This window comes from Ictalurus punctatus, chromosome 18, assembly GCF_001660625.3.
Source record: "Ictalurus punctatus breed USDA103 chromosome 18, Coco_2.0, whole genome shotgun sequence".
Classification (NCBI taxonomy): domain Eukaryota; kingdom Metazoa; phylum Chordata; class Actinopteri; order Siluriformes; family Ictaluridae; genus Ictalurus; species Ictalurus punctatus.
The window spans coordinates 6,218,393-6,240,750 of record NC_030433.2 but is presented as its reverse complement, the minus strand read 5'-3'; the positions used below and the strand labels follow the sequence as shown (position 1 = coordinate 6,240,750).

The following is a 22,358-nucleotide window of genomic DNA, read 5'->3' as shown; positions in this document are numbered from 1 at the left end:
GCTTGTCTTCAGCAAACTGTCTTGTGCGTCATCTTTAGAAGAGGCTTCCTTCTGGGACGCCAGCCATTTAGACCAATTTGATGCAGTGTGCGGTGTATGGTCTGAGCACTGACAGGCTGACCCCCCACCCCTTCAACCTCTGCAGCAATGCTGGCAGCACTCATACGTCTATTTCCCAAAGACAACCTCTGGATATGACACCGAGTACATGCACTCAACTTCTTTGGTCGTCTACGGCGAGGCCTGTTCTGAGTGGAACCTGTCCTGTTAAACCGCTGTATGGTCTTGGCCACCGTGCTGCAGCTCAGCGTCAGGGTCTTGGCAATCTTCTTATAGCCTAGGCCATCTTTATGAAGAGCAACAATTCTTTTTTTCAGATCCTCAGAGAGTTCTTTGCCATGAGGTGCCATGTTGAACTTCCAGTGACCAGTATGAGGGAGTGTGAGAGCGCTGACACCAAATTTAACACACCTGCTCCCCATTCACACACGAGACCTTGTAACAATAACAAGTCACATGACACCAGGGAGGGAATCTGTGGTGTATCCTCAAACGGAAGGTGGAGGAGCACAAGGTCTCTAACATCCACCAGCTCCGTGATGCAGTCATGGAGGAGTGGAAGAGGACTCCGATGGCAACCTGTGAAGCTCTGGTGAACTCCATGCCCAAGAGGGTTAAGACAGTGCTGGAAAATAACGGTGGTCACACAAAATATTGACACCTCGGGCCCAATTTGGACATTTTCACTTAGGGGTGTACTAACTTTTGTTGCCAGGGTTTAGACATTAATGGCTGTGTGTTGAGTTATTTTGAGGGGACAGCAAATTTACACTGTTACACAAGCTGTACACTCACTACTTTACATTGTAGCAAAGTGTCATTTCTTCAGTGTTGTCACATGAAAAGATATAATCAAATATTTACCAAAATGTGAGCGGTGTACTCACTTGTGAGATACTATATATATTATATATATATATAACATTTTTAAAATGATGTTATCATGAAGGAGCTTCCTCAAGTTCTTTGGGAGAACGTTAATCAACATCACTCGCACAGAAAAAGAACTACAAGGCCATAGTGAAGACCTTAAACATCCCTGTAAGGACCAGCAGTTCGATAATACGCAAACAGAAAGCTCATGGAACTGCAACTGATTGTCCCCAGACAGGTTCGCTACACAAGATTTCATAACATACAGTCAGAGGAATGATAAGGAATGATAAGAGAGAAGCCAGAAGTCACTGGAAAAGAGTTGCAGGACGACCTGAAAGCAGCACGAACAACCGAGAACAAGAAGTCACAATTGAACCACCTCGCAAACACATGGGACATTCAAAAAGCTTGCAGGAAATACAGAGGTCATGTGACGTTGCAAGACGGTACAGAAAACAGCCACACATTCAGTACACATACATACATCATCGATCGAGAGCGCTTCTAAACGCAAAACATCACTGCAAACGCGCATTAAATCCGCTAACAGGAAACATCACCCAAGGCAGAACGCATCGTGTCCGCGTTCCACAGTACAGACCTCCGGGTTAGACCTTGCACACTAAACCCCGCTTTCACAATAACCGCCTCTGTAGTGAATACCAGGCATTTGAAAGACCCAAGCACTCTTTTCAAAATTACCACCGGACTTTTATGTTCTCGGAAGCCAACATATAATTACCTCACATAATTACTCCCCCGTATACACGCACCGAAAGTAGAGCGGAGCGGTTTGAGCCTGCGGACATGCGTCAGCACTGCAGAGTGGATGTGCACGCTGCAGTCCCGCTGCAACACAGTGACGAAGGAAAATAAATACATACATACAAATTGCAGCTCCTCTAAAATAAAGACCCTCAGGCGGCACGTCTCGGGGACAACCTGAGCGCAGAATAAGTGTGTGTGCGCGCGATAGCGTGCGAGTTTGATAAGTGGGTTATAGGAACGTAGTGGTATAGATAAGGGAAGGTGGGTAGAAAAAGGAGCTGTAATGGAATTGTAACAATTTTAATTTAAAATGAGTGAACAGGCAACGCTATACAACGATGCTATAAGAAATATTTAGTTTAACAGGTTCTTATCAAATACAGTGCAAAACTGATTTTCTTTGCGCACCGAAAATGCAAAGAATGCAAACTGCAGCGATCACTGAAAAAAGAAATAAATCCTTGAAAGATTACATATTGAGAATTTCAACTCTCAAAAACCTTTAAAAAGCTTGAAACCTGGCAGATTTAAGACGCTACAGAAAGAAGTGAGAATTTTGGTCGCGTCAGTCCTTTTGCAGATTCTTGAAATGAATTACATCTATATATAAACATATCCCTTGTTGAAGAAGGCTCAGTCGTCACGATGGCTTCGGCCGATATGATCCGGAAGAGCTCGTTTCATAGTACGCGTCAATTTCTGTTTGAAACTTTAGAAACTACACTCGCTGGAGTGTAACGATATCACGCTCTGGGTATCATTTTGTGTATCTTATAAAACAAACAACATTTCTTTAAACTTTCAGAAGCAAATCTCTCAGTTTCTAGCCCTATTTAGAACAATGTTACAATATCATTTCTCAAATTGTTGATAATTAGTGGATTTAAATTACATTAAAATAAATTAATAAACAAATAAATAAATCTTCAAACCGGTGGTGCTTGGACCCCTAATTTTAAAAAAAATCGTCCATTTTTAAGGCTTGGCTCTTAAATAATGCTTTGTAAGTGAAGTAGTTATAAAAAAAATAAATAAAAAAAACCCCCGAAGGAATGAATAAGCAAGGAGAAGAAAATATGAGCTAGAACACAAAATACAGAGCTCAGAATACAGAAGTAAAAGTAAAGAAGTGAAGGCATCTGATATGAAGTATAATCTGGTCAAGCAGACCAGTGTGTGTGTGTGTGTGTGTGTGGGAGATCTGTAAAACGTTCCCTGTGAAAGAAACTCCCTGGCCCTCCACCCCCTCTGTGCCATTACTGCTGTCTGTGTCTGAGAGGACACCATATGCTGTGGTGCAGCTCCAGTCTGTCCGTCTCAGCACAGGGGAAGAGCAGTGAGGGCTCGCAGGGATTTATGACGGGCCGCTGAACTCTAGACCTTGACTTTACGAGACTTATATGACACCGAAGTGCACTGTAAAGTCAGCATGCCCAAAGACTCGCAGCACGTCTCAAAGTGCGAATTCAGTCTGTCACCCGGCGGTTAAAATAGAACGTGTCTCTCTGCAGAAACAAACGCCAGCTAATTAGAGCAAGAGGAGGAAGAAGAGGGAGAAAAAAAAAAAAACACGGTTTCACCGGCGGAGTTATAATCTGAAGTTCAGGAACGTAAAGAGTCGTTGGTTTTAATTGATCGACGTCTCTATCAGGGTTTAGACACGTAAGCATATTCATTTTCTGGCATGGCCATGTATCGGTCAGTCCCACTGAAGGAGGTGTGGCCTAAATGTGTTTCAGTCCCAGGGACGGAGGCATGGCCAGGTATCGGTCAGTCCCACTGAAGGAGGAGTGGCCTATATATCCGTCAGTCCCAGTACAGGAGGCATGACTTGTACGTCTGTCAGTCCCAGTAAAGGAGGTGTGGCCTAAGTGCCTAATCAGTGACAGTGAAGGAGGTGTGGCCTTTGTATCTGTTGGTCACAATAAGAAGGCATGGCCAAGTGTGCATCAGTCCCAGTGAAGGTGGTGTGGCCATTGTATCCGTTAGTCTCACTAAGAAGGTGTGGCCTAAGTGTGTGCCAGTCCCAGCGAAGGTCAAGGAGGTGTGGCTAAGTGCCTGTCAGTCTCAATAAGAAGGTGTGGCCTAAGTGTGTGTCAGTCCCATTGAAGGTGAAGGATGTGCATCCTTTGTATCCGTCAGTCCCATTGAAGGAGCGGCATATGCAAGTGCAAAAGGCCATAACTTAAAGTCTGTTCCACTGAGGTCCCAGAACCTTTTGAGGAACTAAGGAATTCTGAACAAGAACTACACAGTTCCTGGTTGAACTTCCCTTCACATTGCAGGGACTGTGACAATTATTCACAACAACGTATAACAGAAATGACAGAAAAATACAGCAAATCAGCGAGCAGTAAGGAGGATGCAGCTTTTTAAACACAAGCACAATTTCAGCTTCTAGGTCTAGCTTTGAGCGGTACAGTACTAGATACACGTAACCGACACTGCTGCAATGTTTTTCACCACGTGCATACTGTACAAATGCAGAATGCATCCATCAAGCTCCACCTCAAAGAAAAATCTAAGTTCGTAGTTCCTGGTACTACGGGCCAGGAAATCAAACTGGCGGAAATGTCCCTCGACTTTCAGAGAAAGTTCCTGGAAAGGTTCCTGCAATTGAAACATGACATTTTACTACTGGAGACTGATGAAAGCAGCCGTAAAGCTCGACGCTGCCCGAGACGGATCTCGGTTTCACCAAGGAGTGTCGAGTTTCACCCAGACGCTCGACCCCGCTGTCCACTGTCACGCACAGCCGAGCCTGAGACCGAACAAGGCCATCATTAGCCATTTACACGCATTCAATATTCAGTGAGGTTAAATTAGTGTCCGTACGGTACATATTTATATAAACATTTCAGATCATTTTATTTCTCTACAAGAGCCTTCAGAATACTTACACTAGCTTAAGGTTAATATTGTCGGTTCAAATAAAAGCCTTGGCTATCTGCAAATAGCTGCGACACAAAGGACGGATTTATGCAAATGAGGAACATTTCATTAAATCATATGGGGGTTTTTTAAATTTATTTTATTTTTCATGAAACAATCTCAAGAGCTGAGATGAAATGGCTGGGCAGGGATACAGGAATACAGCCTGGGAGGGGGAAATCTGTCAGCTCATAGATCATAGTTATCCCACTTCCAAGCAAGTGCAAAGATATACATCATGATAAACAGTAGACACTTCCTGTGTAAAAGTGGAACCTCAGCAGATCGTGTACCAACCACCCCACCTCTGTCTGCGCGTCCTCATTCATCATCGTAAAAACCCAAAAGGCTTGTGGGATTGTATAAGGTTATCCATACGTCCCGCATATGCCGTCTTTTGTCGTGTCTGCGAGTGATGATAAAGTTCAGGCGTAACGTGTGATGCAGAACATGCGTTTCACCGTGTGGAGACACATCTCCCAGAATCCCACGGTTGATTCATGTGCAGCTACGGCTGAAAGACAAAGTCGGTAAGTTGACTCTCCAGGTAACAACAAGCGAGTCGTTGCAAGACCTCGGCCATCTGATCCTCCTGCCAGCGCGTGCACCACACAGCACGTTTAAATGCCTTATATTAAAAAGAGAAGACTCCAGATCGGCTGTATCGTATTGGATTGAAGATGCTATAGTTCCTCCGTGATATGTTTACAGACCACAGTTTGCATTGCTCTTCATTATTAACTGTGAAATACATCCAGGTTGCTGTCATTTCATGCCTCCTGTTAATTAGCATGACAACATACTGTACACTATGCGATACTGGATGCTGGTAGTGGAGCAAAAAAAAAAAGAAAAAAAAAAAGACGACATTTGGGCAAGTTAAAATACCTTGAATCTAGTCAAAATGATCTAGTATTTCCTATTAGATTACAATAAATCAACTTTGAGATTATTATACCCGTTTCTCGACATAGTTGGCTATTTTTGAGATTAAAACTTTGTTTTATTGGCAGATAATTTTGCTAATATTAAGCGTTCATTACTAGAAAGATGCAAAAATTATCGGCCAAGAGAATAAGAAAATATAAAGATTAAAAATGTCTAGTCAAATATGTCTAGAAATAGGTTTAATAATCTTATATGGGATTTATTGCAATCTTAGAGGAAATAGAATCTAAATTCGACTACATTCAAGAATATTATTTCCATATTTCCTATATTTACAGACTTGCATTTAATCTTCCTTACACGGTTGTTAGAACATTTCGCACAGACTACAATCTTTAAAGAATATTTCTATTTTTATTTCATTATTAGCATGTCTCTATGCATCTTTTAATTCATCGTTATCCTTGTTTTTTTGTGCTGTCTTGACCAGTCGGCACAAGATGAACAAAGCTTACCTTATCGGAACAATCCGATAAAAAAAACCTTATCATCCGAAACATTTCTAAGGACCACGATGTCGTTTACGCTCGAATATTTTACAATAAGACGAGGAACAAAACATACTGGACATGTGAAGTTCCAACAGATATTGTATCCAGTAGGGATAAGAGCATATCAGACCATTAAAGCCTACCAGAATTCCAGATGCCATTTTAACGGGCCTTTCTGATGTGCTCGCTCTCGCTCCCTCTCTCTGACCTGCAATTATAGTAAACACTGACTTCCTGTGCAAAAAAAACAACAAAAAAACAACAACCCTCACACAGAAGCCCATTAGAGAAGAGGGCAACATTAAGAGGAAGAATAAAGGACACATTACGGTCGGATCTCGGCTCTTAAATGGCGTTCGAGCCGTTGTGGGAGAAGTGACGGGGCTGAGCGTTAACACGAATCTGCGCTACTGTCCAGAAGGTTGCGAGGTCGAATCCCACGATGATCAGAGAGCCACTGTGGGGACTTTTCAGCGAAACCCCTTAACCCCCCGTTGCTGTAAAAGACGTGTACGGCTTTATCGGATTCTGCTTTAAAGTCATTTGGATAAAAGCATCCGATGAATAAATCTGAATGTAAATGTAAGGATAGTACACACTCGCGATGTCGAGGGCACCTACATACAAACGAAAGAGCTGTTGATGAACACTTTATGCAAAAAAATATGTACACAATTTATCCCAGTGCTAGCACATAGAATAATAAAGCATAAACACATTAATGCAAATGGGTTCATTTACAATCCAACCCATAATCTATTAAGGGGAAAAAATATATCAGTTCCAAAGTTCAAACATCTCCTTTGTCAGGATGTGAAAGAAATATTCTCTATTTCATCATATTCCCATCTTTCACATTTCATGTTGAATTTCTTGGACTTCTTTTCTGTTGATGTTTCTTTAACCACTCCAACTCGTAAACACAGGGGGTGCAAACTTTTGAGTTCGGCTGTATTTTAGAAAGTGTTTCGATCGATCACAACAATCAAAACAACAAAAGACCTGGACTACAAGGTGGGAAACAAAGTTGAAGAATTTTTACTTAACATCTTCGTATTTAGATTTAGAACTCAGAACTCATTAAGGTCGCGTCCTCGTTTTGACGCAACATCTCGTTACTGCTACTTAATAACTCATTATTTAGCTGTAGTAACGTGTTGGTTAGAATTAGTAAGATATGCTGCTATTTCGACATATCCTTTATTTAGACTTGGTAACTCATTTGTAGTTAATCTAATCGGACTAATTCTAAGGTTCCAAGAAGAACCACTTTAGGAAGCCAAAAACCTCCAGGGTTGGGGGTTCGATTTTCACCTCCCCCTTGTGTGTATAAAGTTTGCATGTTTTCCCCAAGCTTCAGGAGTATTCTCTCCCAGTCCAAAGACATGTGCTGTAAGCTGACTGAAACCCGTCCAGGGTGTCCCCTACCTTATGTGCCGAGTTCCCTGGGATACGCCCCAGGCTCCCGGTGTAGGATAAGCGGTACAGAAAATGGATGGATGGATGGATGGATGGAAGAACCCTTAAGGAACACCTTTTTTTGTTCTAAAGGTGCACAGAACCTTTTTTAAACCATCTGGCCAATAGTGCGGAAGATTCTACTTCCATGTTCCACCACCGGAACCTAATCTGGAACTGTTCTTCTCGGACATCTATCCGTTTGGTAGAAACCGCACGTGAAGGAGGACCCAATCTCACAAACCCTTTTTAACCCTTAAAGCTGAGCCCTTAAAAAATGTTCAGCTGAGCAGTTGATGGTAAAGGATCTTGTTTAAAAAGGTCCAACAATGGCTCTCTGACAGGAAAGGGATTTGAACTCATAACTCTGGTCACACTGACCGGTTACAGAACCTTACCCACCGACCCGCCACTGCTGTTTTCTACCAAAGAGCTGGCACTCCATCTGGAATCGTTCCGGGATTTTCCGCAGCTGGTCCTTGGATGGCAAAACCGATTCGTTTCCAACACCGAAATGCTAGTTTGGAACCAAAAATGGAGATATTAGGAGTGTGATTAATCCTATCGCCATGGCAACAGCTCACAACTCATCTTTGTTTTTGGTGGAAAATACTTGTTGAAGGAAAAGAACGGTCTGAGACAAAAAATAAACCTTTTAGGCAACTGAATGGGACGTATATATATAACCAATGCTAATACTTCCTTTGCACGGCTCCACAATAAACAGCTACAATCAAGTAAAATCAATCAAATCTGAAATGAAAATCTTTACAGCTTGCGTAGACTATTTTCACACTGTACATCATGAGACGCATCTAACTCCACAAAGAGCAACTTTAATAAAAGACAAAGAAACGTTCACGTTTTTACAATAGGAACTTTTGCGTTTATTGGTTGTGATTTATATAGCGGAGAACAGAAAGAAGACAGAATGAAAGGACCGTGACTGTGATTAGGATACATTTATCATCATCATTATTATTACTATTATTATTAATTTATCTGTTTTGTTACCTGAGTGTGTAGTAACATTCTGCAGCTTCAGTTCATCCATGAGTCACATTTCTTGTGACAAAAATCGCTTAAGTAAACCTCTCAAAAACGTTTTTCTAAATAAGCATCCCAGAATTCGTGGGGCAGCGGACGATTTCCCAATGAAGTGATGACCAGAACTGAATTCGTTCTTTGAGCAAAAACGTCAAACGAAAAAAAAAAAAAAAAAAACCACCCCCAACTGTTAACACATGAAATTGAATATAGAAAATAAAGAGATTATAGTGATTGCAAATTCAATAACAGCCCTGTTACTTCTGTGTGTATATTTTAAAAACAATATCAACTCGGTTCTTATGCGAAATACTGCTGACGCCGCTATATGAGACGAGACGCAAGAACACGACGTCGAATGTCAGAAAAACGGACAAAAAACAATTTTATGCGGTGTAACAATATGTATGGAGCCACAAGGTGCTGAAATAGTAACAGAAAAGCTCATGGAGACTGTAAAGCACGTGTTGTACAGGAAAAGTGTGACGGAACAGGAAAGACGTGAGGAAAAGAAAAAAGCATACGACAACAACAACAAAAAGAAAGGATAACTTTTGGTGTCGCAAACATGCTGTTTGTATGTGTTTCATGTCCATGCATTTATTTATGGATTTATCTACGCAATATATAAATACACAAATGCAATTACACATTAGATAGAGTGTGTTTCATAGAATTGATAAGTATCTAAAATATTTCTTATCTGTACTTGTTTTACAGAAGGAAGATTTCGGTCTGAAAAGCACTGCTGTTTAAAAAAAAAAGAAAGAAAAAAAAAGTGCAGTCTTATACTGTGATGCAGAAGATTTCAGGGAAAAATAATGCAAACGGTAAATAAATAAATCTTTTAAACAAACAAAACAAGCAAACGAGGGCGACTGATGATACGAGCGATTAAAGCTAAACCGCTGCCTGAAATCCAGAAACGGCCCAAGAAAAGATTTCTTTTTATTGTCTTGTTTAGAAATAAGGACCGAACCTGTCGTGTTATTTATTCCCACATCGGTCCTGACCTGTTGTACATGACCCACTGAGAAACAAGAACTAAACATCACATTATAATCAGGGCCCAAAAAACAAAATGAGATTTAAAAAAAAAAGAAGCAGTAATAAACGTGCTATAGCGTGCTTCACAGCAGAAATGTACCATTCCCAAATTCCCAGAATTCAGTGCAGCCGCACCCATGTGACTCTTTGTCCAGTAACGAAGCAGTGTTTTGATTGACGTGCCCTCAGTGCCTCATCGTCGACGAGTGGAGACGCTGTAGATAATGGAAGCCCGGGAGTCCGATAACGAGGAAGTGAGCCAGGAAGTCACGACGCCGAAGACGTGCGTGTCCGAATCTCATAACGGACCTTTAAACTGCGATCACACTTTCCCAACCCAACCCTTTTCCCCCAGCCTTGCTTAAACTGTCAAAAACATGACATACACACACGTACACACTCACCAGGCTTTCTGTCTCTCTCTCAAGCAGAGTCCATGCTAAAAAGCTCAACGCCTTGAGAGTTCCAATACAGACCCACTCCGGAGTTAAAGACTAAAGACCACACGTAAGGGATGAAGAAATCCTCAGGCTGGTCTTCCTCGACGTACTTGAATTTCAGCTCCGGAAACTTCTGTGGGGGGGACACAAACAATGACACAAAAACAAATCTGTGTTATTTACAATGATCCATAATCCGTCCTCTGTACATAAGCGGGATATATACATTTCTGATTCTGTTAAAATTCGGATTAAACTTGTTCTTTCCTTCCCAGGTGTTGAGGAACGCTGCACAGCTGTGGTTCGCTCCGACTGCAGGGAAGAGTTCACGAGTTTCCCCCCGCAGCCTGAAAACGCTCCGTGATCCGATTTCACGGTGTAAAGGTGACTCGGCTCTGTAATACCATCTACTTGCCAGGCAAATAAACTTCAGCTCTCTTAAGTAATAGTTCTCTCAACACCTCAAGAGGTTTTCGTGTTCAAACGAAACACAGGAGGAACTCGAGCTGTCGAGCTACAAGTTCGTACGGTGGCTTTTCGCCGTCTGTTCTGTCCGTACGCGTCACGCGATTGGTGTCCGAAGATTCGAGTTCCTCACCATGCTCGCCGATCTCAGATCTCTCTGTATGCCCAAACCCAACTGCACAGCACGCCATTTTATGGGTTTTGTTTAAAAAAAAAAACAACAAAAAAACCAAAACAACAACGTCGTATTGGAGTTCGGTTAGAAACTTTGATTCGGTCTTCGTGCAGATAATTAGCTCCGCCCCCATATTTGAATGACATGTTTGCACCCGCTTGGACAAATCAAAACTACATACGCATCATGCTTCATCAACTCTTATAGGAAGGTTACAGAAAACACACGGAGGAGTGCTGCTATAAGAAAATAAATCGACGACAAGGTGGTGTGATGCAGAAACGCGCAAAGTGGAGTCGAATTATTTTCCTTAAACAGCACGTCCTGAACCTTTCCCTCCTTGTATAGCACAGCAATTCCATGGGAATGCCCCTGAAACAATATGTCCCTGTTATCACTTGCGTTATAGCAGCTATAAACCGTCTCGCTCTTTTTTTCCCCGTCTCGTACTTAATAAGATACAGAGAAAGCGGCACGTGTAAACTCATCTGTCTTGAAGAGGTCAGAAAACGTATTGTTGCAGTTCGACCTCCGACGGTTACAAAGCACCGACACTGGAGACTCCTTCCGTTAATGTCTCCTTTCAGAAAACTTCACCGGATTAACAACTGAACACTTATGTCGAACGAGCACGTTAATATGAACCTGCGATTTGAATTACAGCCGGATCTAGTGTCGGAGCTGCTATGATAGAAGTTTAAAAAAACTTAAATCACCTCCTGACCAATCAGATTCAAGGTTCTTCTGCCAATCAGTATGACATTAGCTAATCAGAGCTAATCATTTGTCAACAAAATCGCCAAACTAGAGCTGACCCTCAGTGCCCGTATACACCATGACAGCTAGCCCCGTTTCTCCCAGCTAAATTTGCTCGCTTCACTTCAGCGGAAAGATAATGCCCTGAGAAAAGAAAAAAGTGACTCGGCAGCTTACGTTGGTGCTCTTCACGTCCTCTTATGAAGCAACACAAACCCGCCACAGTCAACGACGCGCAGATTCCGGGATCGTGGATAAGCAGGGTCGACTGAAATGCCGCAATGGCGATGTTTTGATGAGAAGTATTAGTAAGCCAGATAAGTAAGCCAGTTCCCACGCATTAGTCAGATCTCTCCTGTCATACGACGCTAGCCAGCAGACCAGGAAGAGTGAAGTCTAACGTGCACTTCCTTTTTGAACTTCTGCTTATGCTGTGCTACTGGGCAGCGTAACACAATGAGGGGAAACTGCTATCTGCCCTCTTCCACACACATGAGCTCACAGACATCTATGATATCCTAGTGTCGCCGAGATTGATGGCAGATAGAGTATACACTCCATCCCACCCACAGAGCATGGCCAAATTTGCTCTCATGGCTCCCGGACTCAGACGGCTGTGGCATCGTCGGGAACGGATAAACACGGTTTTTTTCCCCCCCTATTACATAAATATAAATTGATGGAGGCCAACAAGTGCAGCTACCAGATCAGTTCATTCATCTTTATTACTGTAAAAGGCACAGTGAGTAATGACAGCCTCTTGCTTCAGTGCTCCTCCACACCCCAAAACATCTGCATGCCACTGTACAGGATAGAAGACCAGCAACCGAGTGCAATACGGGGAACATGATTAGTAGAGTCACGAGTCCGTGCTGGATGCGTTCATTTGTTTGGATTTTTAATTTTTTTTTTAAAGGGAAAACAAGGAAACATCTTTTAAAAATCCTGCTGATGTTTTCATCCATCGTGTCCCTCCTCCTTTACCGTCACCCTCATGCCATTTTTAAAATGCACATAATCCATATGAGCTGTACATCAGGCACTACCGAGATTCGAGCTACTTAGTAATTGCTCATTCTCGTCAGGGATTGTTCTTTTTAGCCCCAAATCGATCTGAAATGGTGAAAAAACACACAAAGGAGAAACACAAGAGTGTTTTGTAATGTTTGGTTTAAAGCTTTGTAATATATCTAGATTTTCATTTAATAATATAAAACAAAAGAAAAACGAATGAACACAAACGAGTGTACATGGATCTCAGTGTCCGAGCCAAATCCTTGATTTTACTTCAGTTTTAAACCCTCGTGAAGACCGGACATTTCATTCTAAGAAGATTTTTAATGGGCAGCTTGTAGAATATAACCAAAGTTTTTAATCGATAGAACAGCGGGATTCGATTCCAGCATGCCTTCCGTCCTGAATGAACATAGTGCAGAAACCCGGCGAGAAAACCCTGAAAACTACACCGGCGCCACCTGTAGCCTCATTTAGCCAAATCTGACAGAAGGTCAGCGGCATCTCCGTCAGCGTCAGGCTGAGCCGAACACGAGCCGATGCCAGGTGGGTGCCAGCCAGAGCGCCAGCAGGTAGGCGGCCCGGCTCCATCAATAATGCACCGCTGGCCGATCAGATTGCCCGCGGTTTCAGACAAGCCTGCCTGGACTCGCTTTCATCTGTCCACACTGAGCGAGATGCCATCAGCCTGAGCTTTCTGCACCGCCGCAGACCACGGCGTAGCCTCCATTCACCAGCCCCGAGGATACACGCTCTCCTCTTACACAGCACAGAGAGCAACGTCTGTCAAACAGGCACGCGAGGGAGCGTGCTCCAGGTCAGGAGGCTAACGAGGACAACACAAATGAGCATGTTTAAAGTGCCATGAAGAAACTCTTTAAAGTCTTGTGACTTTTTGACCAGTGTTATACACGTATACTGTCCATGTTTAATGGGACAAATTTATATATATGTTTTTTTTAAAAACCTGTGAAAGCTCAAACATTATTGAAATCAGAAACAAAATAAGGTCCAGTGCACACAGTACCGGTGCTTTTGGCAGCTGATAAATGCTTTTTGGCAGTATCAAAGACTTGCAGTTGTGCTAGGAACTAAAAGTGAGTGAGTGAGTGAGAGAGAGAGACAGAAAGGAAAAACATCAGAATGGTACGTCAGAAAGAAAAGTAAGTCAAAATGAAAGTCATTAATTCAGTGAGAATGAAAGAAAAAGAAAGAAAGTAAAGACAAAGAAAGCTAGATAGCAAGAACAAAATCTCTGTCAGTAAGTAAGAATGAACGAAGGAAAGAAAGAAATGGAACTCGGTCAGTATTGAGTCAGTAAGAAAGAAGAAAGGCCTGTAGACAGTCAGTGTGTTAAAAAAAAAAAAAAAAAAAAACCCAGAAAGACAGAAAGTAAGAAAGAAATGCAAGTCAGTAAGTCTGTCAGTCAGTAAACCAGTAAATTAGTGCGTTAGTAAGAATGAAAAAGTCTGTAAGTTATTAAGTCAGTCAGCCAGTCAGTTAATAAGTCATTCAGTAAGTTATTAAGTCAGTCTGTAGGGCAGTCTGTAAGTCAGTCAGTCAGTAAGTTATTATGTCAGTTTGTAGGTCAGTCAGTCAGTAGTTAAGTCAGCCTGTAGGTCAGTCTGTAAGTCAGTCAGTCAGTAGTTAAGTCAGCCTGTAGGTCAGTCTGTAAGTCAGTCAGTCAGTAGTTAAGTGAGTCTTTAAGTCAGTCAGTAAGATATTACGTCAGCCTGTAAGTCAGTCAGTCAGTAAGTTAAGTCAGTCTGTAAGTCAGCCCGTGTGTCAGCAGGTTAATAAGTCAGTTAGTATGTCAGTCAGTTATTTAGTCAGTCAGCCAGTCAGTAGGTAAACAAAGCCAGTTCTCCTGTCATTAAATTCGTCAATTTAAATTTATTCATTTTAATACATTAACCTGTTTATCGTTAATCTGTTTCATCTGAGTGAGAAGCTGAAACATCTGCACTATAACTACTGAAATTTAACACCCTTTATCCAGGAGGTGCTCTGTGTATAATTTAATTACTGCTGAGCTTTTGTGCTGAACTTTACACATCTTCATAGTCCACCAAAATGTTTATGAACCGTTCCAGCTGTGTGTAAATTTGCTGGAAATCCGGCTGCAGTTTGCCCACTGATATTTTATCCCCCCAGATGCAATAGATATTCATGGAGCTTAATTATACAGATGTTTGAAACAGGACACAATACCATTTTCTGTTTTCCTCCCACCCCGGTAGATCGATGATCACATGGTCACTTGGGGAGTTTGAAAACACTCCTTAAATAAACAGACACATTTACAAAAACCCTCCACACACACTTCATGATTTTTATCAGTTTACCGAATCCGTCATGCCGTGTCACACGAACAGACACACACATCCTGTAACATGTTTCCAGAGAAGTGAGGTGCCAGACAGAGTCCGGGCAGAATAAGTTCACGACTGGCTGGGATCCAAGGTCATCATCATCCTCCACACACACACACACACACACACACACACACACATACACACAGTCCAGATTTGGACAGTGTATGACTCTAGTGTTGGCTCTCAGTCCTGTCTGTGTATGTATGCATGCGTGAGTTCTTTATTTTACAGTATCAGAAAACATGTAGAAACTCAGAGAGTGAGTGATCACACACACACACACACACACACACACACACACACACACACACACAGTCAGTCCCCCCCAGAAAAGCAGAAAAGCCCATCAATACGAGACTATCTGACCTTTGTGAACATGAATACGATCATTCTTCAGATTTACGTCTGTGAAGCTTACAGTAGCAAGTTTGGATATGTAGGAGACAAAAAGTGTGTGTGTGTGTGTGTGTGTGTGTGTGTGTGTGTGTGTGTGTGTGTGTGCGCACTAAGGTCACGGTGAGGTCTCTGGGAGAGCTGGATTGCAGCATTCGCCCTCCTCTCCTAAAGGAGCCAGACTGTCTCTGTCTTATCACTACAGAACACACACACACACACACACACTCAGTTCGCCAAACAAATCCCACTGCCTCTGTCACTTGACCTACTACACACTGCGCTCTCTGTTCCCAATAAGAGCGACAGAGAGAGAGAGAGAGAGAGGGAGAGAGAGAGAGAGAGGGAGAGAGAGAGAGAGAAACATGAAGACACAGAGAAACAGATATATAGAGGGAGAGAGACAGAAAGGAGGAGACAGAGAGAGAAAGACAGACAGACAGACAGACAGACAGAGAGAAAGAAATGTAAGTGTGCCCCTTGTGCCTGTGTGTGTGTATGTGTGTGTGTGAGAGGTCAGACTGTACCAGGACAGAAGGAGAGGACCTCCCTCTTGAACACCCCATCAAGCCCCCCTGCTTTTTGGGAACCCTAATACTCATCTGCAGCGGCTACCGTGTGTGTGTGTGTGTGTGTGTGTGTGCGTGCGTGTGTGCGTGCGTGTGTGTGCGTGCGTGTGCGCGCGCATAAATCTGTCTGTCTAGACAACCGTTTCTCAATTTCAGTACACAGGACACACAGTGTCTAGACGATGTTTCACCAATACAAACACGTTTACGTCAGACTGTAATAACATGCAGCTGATTCACAGCGTCGCTACAATAAAATAAAAAGCAAATGAATAAATAAGTGAAATAAAAAAAGGATGCATTTGCTCTTAGATACTGAGATATGACCACTTGCTGCTTCTAAAACATATTTTGAACAACACCAGGTTTCCATTAGCGCTGGTGTAATGAACTTCATAAACACTATTAGAACGAAGAAGAAGAAGAAAAAGCAGCACTGTTCATGTAGCGCACGTCTACTAATCCTCTTTAAAACATTTCAAAATGCTTTGGATTAATAACCCTGAAGAAGTAATAACTGCATGTGATTTATGGTGCACATCATTTCTACACTACTCCACTAACTTAAAAAAAATGTACAATATTTGCCTATTATTCTGTTGCAATACTTCATTTTCTCTATTCTCTTTACTTGAGACACAGAGAGGGAGACCGAGAAAGAGAAAAAGAAAGAGAGACAAAGACACAGAGAGACAGACAGAGAGAGTGAGTGAGAGATGGAGAGAAAGAGAGAGAGAGTGCAAGCATGAGATAGACAGAAACAAGGAGAGTGAGAGAGAGAGAGAGACAAAGACAGAGAGAGAGAGAGAGACAAAGACAGAGAGAGAGAGAGAGACAAAGACAGAGAGAGAGAGAGAGGGAGAGAGAGAGAGAGAGACAAAGACAGAGAGAGAGAGAGAGAGAGAGAGAGACAAAGACAGAGAGAGAGAGAGAGAGAGAGAGAGAGAGAGAGAGAGACAAAGACAGAGAGGGAGAGAGAGGGAGAGAGAGAGAGAGACAAAGACAGAGAGGGAGAGAGAGAGAGAGACAAAGACAGAGAGGGAGAGAGAGAGAGACAAAGACAGAGAGAGAGACAAAGACAGAGAGAGAGAGAGAGAGAGCGAGAGAGAGACAAAGACAGAGAGAGAGAGAGGGAGAGAGAGAGAGAGAGACAAAGACAGAGAGAGAGAGAGAGAGAGAGAGAGAGAGAGAGAGAGACAAAGACAGAGAGGGAGAGAGAGGGAGAGAGAGAGAGAGAGACAAAGACAGAGAGGGAGAGAGAGGGAGAGAGAGAGAGAGAGACAAAGACAGAGAGGGAGAGAGAGAGAGACAAAGACAGAGAGAGAGAGAGGGAGAGAGAGAGAGAGAGAGAGACAAAGACAGAGAGAGAGAGAGAGAGAGACAAAGACAGAGAGGGAGAGAGAGAGAGACAAAGACAGAGAGGGAGAGAGAGAGAGACAAAGACAGAGAGAGAGACAAAGACAGAGAGAGAGACAAAGACAGAGAGGGAGAGAGAGGGAGAGAGAGAAAGACAAAGACAGAGAGGGAGAGAGAGGGAGAGAGAGAGAGACAAAGACAGAGAGGGAGAGAGAGAGAGACAAAGACAGAGAGAGAGAGAGAGAGAGAGACAAAGACAGAGAGGGAGAGAGAGGGAGAGAGAGAGAGACAAAGACAGAGAGGGAGAGAGAGAGAGACAAAGACAGAGAGAGAGACAAAGACAGAGAGAGAGAGAGAGAGAGAGAGAGACAAAGACAGAGAGGGAGAGAGAGAGAGAGAGAGAGAGAGAGAGAGAGAGAGAGCGAGAGAGAGACAAAGACAGAGAGGGAGGGAGAGAGAGAGAGAGAGAGAGAGAGAGAGAGAGAGAGAGAGAGAGAGAGACAAAGACAGAGAGAGAGAGAGAGAGGGAGACAGAGAGAGGGAGAGAGAGAGAGAGAGAGAGAGAGAGAGAGAGAGAGAGAGACAAAGACAGAGAGGGAGAGAGAGAGAGAGAGAGAGAGAGAGAGACAAAGACAGAGAGGGAGAGAGAGAGAGAGAGAGAGAGAGAGAGAGAGAGAGAGGGAGAGAGAGGGAGAGAGAGAGAGAGAGAGAGAGAGAGAGAGAGAGAGAGAGGGAGAGAGAGAGAGAGAGAGAGGGAGAGAGGGAGGGAGAGAGAGAGAGAGAGAGAGGGAGAGAGAGAGAGAGAGAGGGAGAGAGAGAGAGAGAGAGAGAGAGAGAGGGAGAGAGAGAGAGAGAGAGAGAGAGAGAGAGAGGGAGAGAGAGAGAGAGAGAGAGAGAGAGAGGGAGAGAGGGAGGGAGAGAGAGAGAGAGAGAGAGAGAGAGAGAGAGAGATGTCTGAGCTGAGCGACAGCACGACTGACCCAGATTCTGACACCGGAGGCAATTCTCGCTTCAAAGGGTCAGGTGATTATGTGATTGTTTTCTGTGCGTGTGCACGACACAGAGCTGCCACGTCTGCTGCAGCAGCTGAGTTAAAGAAGGGACAAATACACAAGACCGGCTCGGATGATTCCATGGACCAATCCGGCTAGTCTGAAATTTCTTCAGTTCCCCACTGCGTTCGACTCGTAAAAACTCGGAACTCAGAATTCCTACACGAACGGAGTTCAGCAAGCAACATCAAATCAAAATGGCTGCTCGTTGTATGAACACTGTGTATAATAATATGTGCTTTAGATTAATCATCATGCACAGATGTTAAATCTGTAACACTGACTATACAATGGCTGGACTGTTGCTAAGAATAGATGAACATGGAGACGTCCAGTTGGTTCGTCTCTTACTAGAGTGAACATGGAGTAACACGGCTTTCTTCTGTTCGCCAATATAAAAGATGAATGCATGCACGCACACACACACACACACACACACACACACACACGGAAGGCATGAAACATGTTACAGAACACACAATTAGGAGAGTGGTGTGATTGATGAACAGGACACACGCTACATATTTACTGCCTGATTTATGGCCAGCAGCAGGGGGTTGTGGGTAAAGAGTGAGCAGTAAAGAGACGTGTGTGCTGTAGATTTATTTGTGTCCTGGGCCCTTGCTCGGAGTGTGTGTGTGTGTGTGTGTGTGTGTGTGTGTGTGTCTGTGAGTGTTCTCCTTGAGATGTCATTGTGTGCGTCATACAGTAGTAATGAAAGGCCATGGACAAGCCATTAGTGAACATGATGATTAAGCCTGAGCCCAAACGCTCTTTGCGACTCTTCCTCCTGCACTCTCTCTTTCATTTCTCCTCTGTTCCCTCAGGAAGACGAGGGTTTACAACAGGATTAGGTGGGAAGAAGAAGACGACAGAAGACAGAAGAAGAAGAAGAAGAGGAAAGTGACAAGATGAAGAAGAAGACAGAAGACGATAGAAAACAAAGAAGATGACAGAAGATACAGAAGAGCACAAAAGAAGAAGACGGACAACGGCTGAAGACAGACGACGAAGAAGACAGGAGACGACGAAGAGGACAGAAGAAGGAGACAAAGAAGACGACAGAAGACCACAGAAGACGACAGAAGACGAAGACGACAGAAGATGACGAAGAAGACAGAAGACGAAGATGACGAAGAAGACAGAAGACGAAGATGACGAAGAAGACAGAAGACGAAGATGACGACGACAAACGACGAAGACGACAGAAGTCATCTCAGTAGTTTACTGCGTAAACAATTTTTTGTTCTCCATGTTTCCTCAGTGAGTCTTGAACACTCAAGAGCTGATCACTCATCATTCTTGTTCTCTGTGTGTGTGTGTGTGTGTGTGTGTGTGTGTGTGTGTGTGTGTGTGTGTGTGAGAACGAATACCCCGACACTGAGCACAATTCCTCTAAAAGCTCCTGCTTCTATATTTAATGCTAGTTTGGTTTCTTCATTGGAAAATGATGCAATGACAGTAAAAGATGAGTCCATGGGTGGGGCCACACTGACCACAGCGGTGATGTTGCTGTGTGTGTGTGGGTGTGTGTGTGTGTGTGTGCTGGGCAAACACGTCTGAGTGTGTTTAATAGGTTGTTTGCGTTGGTGTAAACGTGTCTTGTACCTTCAGGCGGTCTTTAGGCAGGGCTGCAGCTCCTTTCTTGATGACCTCTTGTACTCTTTCAACCGAAAGGTCACTTCCTGCCTGCTCCAACCGTTGACTGAAGAATCCGATAACCTGATCGCACCGTAAACATAAACATAAACCGTCAGTGCCATTGGCTAATACAGGTACAAATATAAAGACTGATATAATAATAATAATAATAATAATAATAATAATATACAACAGTTCAATAACAGCAATAACGACAACAATAATGCATTTATGTGGTTTTGGAAGGAGTCTCCAGTGTCAGTGCCTTGTAAAAGCCAGATGCAAAGCTTTAAGTTCTCCACGGCAGTAGGTTTTCAGGATAGACTCTTTAACAAGCTGATTTTTTCTTTTTTCCACTCTTGATTTCAAGAGAAGGAAAGTAATGATCGTTTGTAGCTGCTACACCGTAGAACATGTTTTGCGGTTGTTCCACAACATTAAACAGAACTATAAACAGATACACATTAAAAAAAAAAAAAAAAAAAAAAGAAAAGCAGAAATAAACTTCCAGAAAGAGACTTCAATACGATTCTGGTAGTATGTGGCTTCTGGAAATAAACATATTTGTGTGTGGGTTTTTTTTCCCTACTCTCCTGTGAGTCTGTGGGCAAAAGATGACAGACTGTTTATATGTCTTAGGTAAATGATGGATACTGGATACCGGACCTTTCTGAATGCAATAGGAAGCCGTTTGTCTGGTTCGGCTGGCCTGCTTAACTTTAAATTGGTGTTGGTTTCTTAACGGAAACTGTTGTTTACCGTATCTTACTGCTTACTGAACCCACAGGTGCGGTTTCATCCATCTGCAGGGGATTTTTTTGTGTGTACATGGTCATGCTCAAATATTTCTTATTTGCGCGTCCAACCTGGGATAATAAAGCGAATCAAACAGCCATTAGTAAACTGATTCTTTCTAACTATCTCACTGCGGTTGAAGTATTTTGCTACATTATGTACCAGATTTTATATCGTCCGGTTTCAACAGTGCATACGGGATAAGTGATGTAATAAAATCAGCACCACACACACACACACACACACACACTCTGTTGGTGTCTCTGTCTCTCGGTCTCTCTCTCACCGTGTCTAGGTTCTGCATGATGTCCTGGAAGGAAGGGTGTGAGCGGAACTGCTCGAACAGCTCCCTCTTGTAGAGCACAGCGTACACAAGGTTGGGGTTGTGATGCAGTGAATTACACAGACAGGAGTTTATGATCTCCAGCAGCATGCGGATCACCTCCTCGATCACATTGAGGTCCTGTGCCTGGAGGGAGAGAGAGAGAGAGAGAGAGAGAGAGAGAGAGACAGAGAGACAGAGAGAGAAAGACAGACAGGGAAAGAGCATAAAAGAGAGACAGGCAAAGACACACAAAGAGGAAAGAAGGAAGAGAAAGAAGGGAAAAGAAAGGGATAAGGAGAGAGAGACAGACAGGGAGAGCAAGACAGAAAGAACACAGAGGAAAAGAAACAATAAGAAAGGAAAAAGAAAGAAAGAGAGGAACAGAGAGAGCCAGACAGGGTAAGAGAGCAAGAGAAAGATGTAGTGAGTGATACAGAGAGAGCAAGAGACAAAAAGGGAGAGAAGAGACATAGAGGGATACAAACAGATGGGGAAAGAGAGTAAGAGAGAAAGACAGCACGAGAGAGAGAGAGAGAGAGATGGAGAAAGAGAAAAAGTAAGGGAGAGAAGACAGAGAAAGAGGCATACAAACAGATAGAGAGAGAGAGACACACAGATAGGGAAAGGGGGGAGGGGAGCAAGAGAGAAAGACCGTGAGACAGATAGAGAAGAGATAAAAAGAGAAAGGGAAGAACAGAAAGAAAGGGGGAGAGAGAAAACAAATTAAGGTCAAATAAAGGTTTTCTTGGCTGAAAAGAAGAAGAAGAAAAAAAAAAAAAAGTCAGCGTGTGTATATTTGTTTCTTATCTGATGGTGTAATATAGTGTGTATTAAAGCACAGCGACCTGAATACACACCAACACCAGCCCTCTGTGTGTGTGTGTGTGTGTCGATACACAGAATATCCTGTACACTCTGTATAAGCCACTGTGATGACTGGACAGAAACTTCATAGTAAATGATAGTAGAGATTTCTGCAAGGCAACACATCAGACCCCTGCATTCAGTCCGTAGCATGCAGCTGATGTGATGCTGTATACGGCTGCAATGCGGGTCTGCAGCGTACGGAACAGCGCCATGTCCTTTCCTATGTACTTTCCACTGTCCTTCGCTGTACTGTGTTAGAGTTACCGGCCAAAATGGGTTAGCCAGGCTCCCTGACATAATTCGTCTGCGCAGACTAGGACACAGACACAAAAAGTAGCAGGAAATATTTTTTAAAAAACCCTCAACTCTAGCATTCCTGCACGACTGTCTGTCTGTCTGTAACGGGTCTTTCTTCCCCTCATTCCTTTTTCCTCCAGTAACGCCAAGAGTAGTAATAAAAAGTTTGGACACACCAAAAGGGTTTTCTTCATTTTTACCCTTTTCTCCTA

At 43.1% G+C, this 22,358-nt stretch overlaps 1 protein-coding gene across 2 annotated transcripts in view; it reads right to left on the bottom strand.

Annotated features, from left to right (window-relative positions):
- The window catches only part of dym (dymeclin), an 87,714-nt gene that overhangs the window by 2,652 nt on the left and 62,704 nt on the right, over positions 1–22,358 (bottom strand). Inside the window, exons 15-17 of one of the 2 annotated variants that reach the window (XM_053687952.1) lie at positions 20,944–21,126; positions 19,830–19,943; positions 10,031–10,199 (exon numbers count right to left, since the gene is read on the bottom strand). In XM_053687952.1, coding sequence (XP_053543927.1) covers positions 10,050–10,199; positions 19,830–19,943; positions 20,944–21,126 — 447 coding nt within the window. In that variant the 3' untranslated portion in view covers positions 10,031–10,049. Of the gene's footprint in view, positions 1–8,395; positions 10,200–19,829; positions 19,944–20,943; positions 21,127–22,358 lie in introns of those variants that run through there. The other variant, XM_017492477.3, reaches the window with a different exon arrangement.